The sequence below is a fragment of the Mustela putorius genome, unplaced genomic scaffold (assembly GCF_011764305.1).
Source record: "Mustela putorius furo isolate JIRA1106 unplaced genomic scaffold, ASM1176430v1.1 tig00003898_pilon_pilon_pilon, whole genome shotgun sequence".
Classification (NCBI taxonomy): Eukaryota; Metazoa; Chordata; class Mammalia; order Carnivora; family Mustelidae; genus Mustela; species Mustela putorius.
Window position 1 is genome coordinate 33,771,572 of NW_025422047.1, and position 7,297 is coordinate 33,778,868.

At 37.8% G+C, this 7,297-nt stretch overlaps 1 protein-coding gene across 5 annotated transcripts in view; it reads left to right on the forward strand.

Annotated features, from left to right (window-relative positions):
- The window catches only part of MIPOL1 (mirror-image polydactyly 1), a 343,108-nt gene extending 336,695 nt beyond the window's left edge, over nucleotides 1-6,413 (forward strand). For all 5 annotated transcript variants that reach the window (XM_013046227.2, XM_004773315.3, XM_013046226.2 and 2 more), the window contains one exon: nucleotides 6,281-6,413. In XM_013046227.2, coding sequence (XP_012901681.1) covers nucleotides 6,281-6,347 — 67 coding nt within the window. In that variant the 3' untranslated portion in view covers nucleotides 6,348-6,413. The remainder of the gene's footprint in view (nucleotides 1-6,280) is intronic.
- The last annotated feature ends 884 nt before the right edge of the window (nucleotides 6,414-7,297 follow it).

A 7,297-nucleotide genomic window follows, 5' to 3' on the forward strand; every position in this document is an offset into this window, starting at 1 on the left:
ACTTCCCCAGATTATGGTTATAAGGAGGGACCATGTCCTGTTTTTTGAATAATCAATGTCTAGAACAATACCTGGTACATAGGAGTTACCAAACAAGTACTTATTGATTGAACTGAAATCCATATCATAAAGCTGGAATTCTCTAACACAGACTCTTACATCCAGGTATCTACTTAACATTCCCATTCATATGTCCCACCAACACTTCAAATTTATATGTACTAAGCTGAACACACAAACACACACACCAAATTCTTCTAATCTTCCTCTACACTGTCTTGGTTACCACTATCCATTTAATAACCAAAACCAGACATCCTTGCCCACCCCATTTCTCCCCACCCTACCCTCAAAAGTCACTAAGTCCTTTGGATTCCATATCCTAGATATCTTTCAAACTTACCCCCTTCTTTCCATTTGCACTGCTGCAGTTCTAGTTCAAGGCTTCCAGTTTTACAAGGAATTTTTTTTATTATGGCCAATCTTCATAACATAAAATTTTACCATTTAAGCCATTTTTAAGTGCACAGTTGTATGGCCTTAAATACATTCTCATGTTGTGCTCACTAGGATTATTTTAATCAGGAACTATCTGGGCTTCCTACCTATAGAGTAACCTGCCTCCATCCCATCCCTACATTCTTGCCTGTGTAATCTCCCTAAAGTGCAAATGATGTTACTAAATGAGTTAAAGCCTATTCATTACTTCCTACTGTCTGCATTAGTGGTTTCATCACAAAGTTTTCACAGGTCCACACTGAAATGAGAAAAATACATACATGCATACATTCATACATACATACATAAAATAGACAAAGTTTTTCTGATTTTTTTCAACTTCATGAAAGACAACATTAATAAAGATAAATACTGAAACATTGAGGGGAAGCAAAATTAATTTTGTTTTAGATATGCTAAGTGTCATATGCCAGTGCAATAAGCAAAAGGAGACGTCTTGAGGGCGGTAGGATATGTGCGTCTGAAACTCAGAAGGGAGTTTTGGGATGGGGGCTATGTATTTGGAAGTAAAAGCATGTAGATGGAATCAAGGAAACAAATAACATTTTTTTGTTTTGTTTTGTTTTTTAATTTATTTGACACAGAGAGAGAGAACACAAGTAGGCAGAGAGGCAGACAGAGAGAGAGGGGGAAGCAGGCTCCCCGCCGAGCAGAGAGCCTGATGCGGGGCTCGATCCCAGGACCTTGAGACCATGACCTGAGCCGAAGGCAGAGGCTTAACCCTCTGAGCCACCCAGGCGCCCCCGAATAACATTTTTTGAGGAAAGTATGAAAAGCATAAAGAAAAAGATGATAAATCCACATTAAAATGACCAGTAGAGGAAGAACAGCCATAATCCTAAAAGAAAAAAACTACATTTAAAGTCTTTTTCTCACCCTGCTGCCATGGTTGAAAGCAGGCAAGATCTTTGATATTAATGGTAACCCCACATTTCAAGTGGTTTTTCTATCTCCTTTGCTGGATGGAGGTTGTTATCTATCTCTCTTGGATTTCCCTATTTCTTTCTCCTTGAACAAAAAAAAATTTTAAGGCAAATATGTTTGATGGGATAACCTCATTGCCTAAAATAGCAGGTATAATTTTTCTGGAGTGAAAATTGTCAAGCCAAGAAGAATTTCCACTCTCACATTAACAGATATAAAAATTACTCTCAAAAGTGGAACCTACAGTGAGACTTCTTTGGTACTATTCTGTTGGTGATGAGTAATTTGTTCTGTTTCACTCCTTTCTGCTGGGGGGGGGGGGTGAAATATATATATAAAATCAGCAAGAATAATTCAAGCCTACCAAAATTTAGAAATAAGCCTTAAATGTTGTAGTGCTTTTGGAAGCAGTATAGCACATCAGAAAGATCAGGGAGGTTGTAATTAGATTTAGTATCACGTCATAGCTCCAGAACTCACTAAAAGTGGGGCTCTGGTCAAATTACTGTCTCTGTGTTTTGGTTTTGTCAGCCAATTTTGTCTACTCCATGGAGTTATCATGCAAATAAAGTGTGTGCATAATTTACTTATAATTCCTGGCACACGGTCAGTATTAAGAATTACTTACCGTTTGGGGCTCCTGGGCAACTCAGTTAAGCATCCCACTCTTGATTTCAGCAGGTTATCATCTCAGGGTGGGGAGATCGAGTCCCACATCAGGCTTCACACTAGGTCTGGAGCCTGCTCAAGATTTTCTCTCCCCCTCTCCCTCCACCCCTCCCCCACTTCACTCATGCAATCTCTTTCTTTAAAAATCAAATTAATTAATTGATTTTAAGAAATAATTTTTTAAAAAAGAGTTACCACTTAAAATAGATCACATTATTCATTAAGAGTGAAAAATATAAGTACACTGATTAGGAAAATTGGTAAATAACTATGTTCATCTACCTATTGGAAAAGTATATATTCCATTGTAGTACATGTATATTATCTAAATACCTAGAAAATATAAAAATAATGTTAATTAAAAAATAAGTTTCCTAAAATACAGCTTTAAGTGTATTTCTTAAGTTTATATAGAAATTGTACCATAGCAAAAGTTAGTTTGTAACTATTATTTCTTATTCTGTGCACTGTCATTACTTTACTTTCTTAATGTGTTACTAAAATAGCAGGTGAAATACACTGACAGGGCGCCTGGGTGGCTCAGTGGGTTAAGCCACTGCCTTCCGCTCAGGTCATGATTCAGGGTCCTGGGATCGAGTTCCGTGTTGGGCTTTCTGCTCAGCAGAGAGCCTGCTTCCCTCTCTCTCTCTCTGCCTACTTGTGATCTCTGTCTGTCAAATAAATAAATAAAATCTTTTAAAAAAAGGAAAGAAAGAAATACACTGACAAATGCCTTCCCAATTTGACTTCAGTAAGAACTTGAGAAAAAAAAAATTTTTTTAAGATTTTATTTATTTATTTGACAGAGCGAGATCACAAGTAGGGAGAGAGGCAGGTGCGGGGTTGTGGGGGAAGTAGGCTCCCCGCCGGGAGGCGAGCCTGATGCGGGCCTTGATTCCAGGACCCTGAGATCATGACCCAAGCCGAAAGCAGAGGCTTAACCCACTGAGCCACCCAGGCGCCCAGAACTTGAGAAAATTTTTAATGAAGCCAAATAATCCATTAAACTATAGTCTGAAACCTGTGGCTCTCCCAGTGACCCAAAGCCCTCTTGGAAGTAGCTTTGAATTTCAAACAAGGAAAGCAGGTCCAAAGGTGTTACTGTTTTACTGCAGGTCCCGTAGAAGGGTTTACTTGTGCTTCTGTTTCTTCATATTTAAAATGGAGAGATCCTGGGGTGCCTGGATGGCTCAGTGGGTTAAAGCCTCTGCCTTCAGCTCGGCTCATGATCCCAGAGTCCTGGGATCGAGCCCCACATCGGGCTCTCTGCTCAGCAGGGAGTCTGCTTCCTCCTCTCCCTCTGCCTGCTTCTCTGCCTACTTGTGATCTCTGCCTGTCAAATAAATAAATAAATAAATCTTTTTTTAAATAAATAAATAAAAATAAAATGGAGAGATCCTACTCCCAGCTCTAACCACTTTCCGATTTCATGAAGCCTTGGGAAATTATCGTTGAGCAACATGTAAAGCAGTTGGAACCAACTGAGTAAGCTACATACTTTTTTAAAGGCTAGTGTCGATTTGGATGGTAAAGAATTGCCTGCGGGCAAATCCTGCAAGGTGCTTCAACAGCCGCACACAGCTCCCTTCCTGTTGGCACCGTCCACGTTTGGCAGGTGTATTCCATTCCTTACAGGAAGGAATAGGTGCTTCATTGTGTTTCAGAAGTCAGTAAGCTTTTACAGAACCAAGTAATTGACATTTTTTTTCATTTCTGAGATCAAATTTTCATACATCATTCAACCTGGATAAACTGAGAATGTGGTTGATCTCGTAATTGTTGAAACATAGGAAAGAGAGCGTAAGATGTGATATTTAAGTATTTCCTTCTAACCTCTTACCTTAGCAAGTTATAAAAGTTCTAAGTGGAAGTATGTCCTAATGTATAAAAAAGAAACTAAATTAGGTGAGCCTACTAGTGAAGCAGAATCCAAAAGAGGCACACCGATTCATCTCAGTAATTTGGGGTTCCATTGATTCTTAATAGTAACTCTGCAGAGTACATCTTACTTTGACAATATGAAGAAGGTGTTTGTTTGTTTGTTTGTTTGTTTGTTTTTTATTGTAGTATAAGTGATATTATGGTGCTGGGATAAAGCTAACCAACTTAAAAGTAATGTTTTCTGGCTTTTTTACAATGTATGCCAAAATTTAAAAAAAAGCTCTTAAGTGGCCTGTCAATATTTCCTTTAGTAGTCGAGTCCTTTTTTAACAGTTAATTGAGGTGATTATCATATTTTAAAAATACATTTAAATTTTCAGACTGATAGTTTTCTTGCCCCTCCTCCAAAATTTAGGTCAGTGAAACTTTGTCTTCAAGAATTTATGTTAAAAAAAATTAATTAAAAAAAGAATTTATGTAATCCTGGGGTGCCTGGGTGGCTCAGCGGGTTAAGCCTCTGCCTTCCGCTTAGGTCATGATCTCAGGGTCCTGGGATCCAGCCCCACATCGGGCTCTCTGCTTGGCAGGGAGCCTGCTTCCTCCCCTCTCTGCCTGCCTCTCTGCCTGCTTGTGATTTCTCTCTGTCAAATAAGTAAATAAAAAATTTTTTAAAGAAAGAATTTATAGGGGCACCTGGGTGGCTCAGTAGGTTAAAGCCTCTGCCTTGGCTCAGGTCATGATCCCAGGGTCCTGGGATCAAGCCCCGCATCCGGCTCTCTGCTCAGCGGGGAGCCTGCTTCCTCCTCTCTCTCTCTGTCTGCCTCTCTGCCTACTTGTGATCTCTGTCAAGTAAATAAATAAAATCTTTAAAAAATAAAATAAGAATTTATTAATCCTATAAGTCACCATTTTCAGAGTATATAAGATAGCACTAGCTTTTGTCATTAGGGAAAAATCAACTAATATAGACTGACCTGTGAACATCGTGAATTGTCTAGTGAATCTTCTTATTCAGTAGCTGAATCTGCTCTAATGACTACCATTTCTCAAAGCAAAGATTTTTGATGCACTGAATTATTTTGTTTCATCCTCTTGTTTTCTGGGAACAGAACTCAGCATACACAAAATCATCCAATAAACTAGAGCTAGCATTCAGTGTTGCGTGCAGCTGATTAGCCGTGTAAACCAGTGTGTATGACGCTAAGAATACCCTCATTCCTTTAGTGTCTAGCTCTATGCTGTGTTTATTTGCAAAGGACCCTCATGCTTGGATCCATATAAATGAGGCAAAGCTGGAGCAGACTAGACTATGTCGCTCACCAGTCTTTCAGGAGGAAGATTGTATATATGAAAACTGGAAGATTTCTCTGTGTGTAACATCAAACAGGATTTTTTTGTTGAGGTTTTATGTTTTCAGCAAAAAAAAAAAAATTTAATGGTCAGATTCCATCATCTCCTGTCAAGCAAAATCTCACTGATCCACATGAATGTCATCTCCCACCCATAGAGTAGCCTAAGAACACTACGAAATGGACTTCTGAACTTTTGACTTTATTTTCAGTATAATTCGTGGGTTTTTAATCAACTAAAAAAAATCACATATCTTTGATTAGAAACTATAAACCCTCTTGCCTGTTTATGTTAATCAGAATAGAAACTCCTTTTTAAATGTAGTACAGAAAGTCTGGTTTTATAGCATCAAATCATTTGTGTATATTTAAATTATTTTCATGCCACTAAGAGGTTTTTTCCAGCTAGCTAATTCCTAATTATTTTCATCAGCTGACTTTATGAAGAAGGAAGAAATGTAATGTGTCAGAATTGTGTAACATACCAGTGTATCACTTATGTAGCTACGTAACAGGTGTAAGAGCGATGGTATTTCTGTATTGGAATAGCTACTTCTCAGGTAAAAATCAGTTTGAAACTGCTGTGCATGTCAAGTGCCGTCTTCTCATTGCATAGTAAATGATTCATTTGCGACCTAACGCAAGCAGGTAAATGTATTGAAATAAGTATGTTATATTTTTCATGTAGCTTCTAAAGCTGACATAATCTGAAGATCTAGGTTAAAGTTTGTGTTGTTACTGTTTTTTTAACCTCAGATACTTGGCACTCTGCACCAGTGTGTCTTGCTGACAGTAATGCTTTGTCTCTTAATGTGACTACCAGCACTGCTTGGTCACAGGCAAATAACTGTTCTTTTTCAGCCAAAACATTCCTGACAATAACTGCACCTTTTGTATTCTTTTTTTTTCCCCTTCCCGCCCTCCTGCCCCCAACTTAGGTTGGAAAGGCTGGTGGACGTCCTGAGGAAGAAAGTTGGAACAGGGACCATGAGGACAGTGATCTGACTGAAAAAACGACAGTCTGGGGAAGCAATCACATCTGGTGACCAGGCTGCTTCATTCAACACTGTGTAAACACTAAAGCCTTAACTTAGCAAACAGTTGTTAGAAGTAGGACACTCCAACCACATTCCAAGCTGAGATAAAATCAAATCACAAATGTTTAACCACTTTGCTGCTGACTTGAGTTATTTATCCAAATGTATTAACTACAGACTTTTACCAGTGAGTAGCTATAAAGTTGCAGCTTATTTTGTAACTATTTTATATCTCACTGTATTGAATATAAATCTTTTTACGGAGAAACCATTATAGGTCATATCTTCGCATACAGCCCTTTCTAAATCAAAATACAGCAAAGTAAATATTGTCTAAACCGTAATCCACTGTGTTAGGTCAAAACTTAAAATACATGCATTTTTCAATATAGAATTTATTTCTTAACTGATGAGAGCTCAGACATGAGAGTGTATAGTCTTCCTCCAATGCATTCACATAATCTTTGTCAGTATTAAAGAATATTAAGTCTAAATACCAGGAATCAAATGTACACTTAGCTCTAATGAGAGTTTGATATTTTAAAATTACATTAATCAAGGCATGATTTTTGTTTCACTACAAATAATGCAAACTGTTTTCAATAAAAAAGAGGAAATTGTTTATGCGTACTTTTAGATTCATATTGTCAACACTTTTTAATGTTGTGACCGAATAACTGAACTTCATTTAAGCTATAGAAATGGCCAAGTCTGTCTCGTGGGCTGGGACACCTTTGGCTTGAAAAGTAACATGTGCTAGCATGACTCTGAAAGACAAGAAGGCATCAAACATGTTAAGTATTATTTTTTGTTATCTTTATCTAGATTATCACTTGAATTTTTGTTGGGAGGGAGGGGAACCCAATATTCAATAAAACTGTAATGTAAAAATATGAAGATATGGAAAAAAGAAAACTG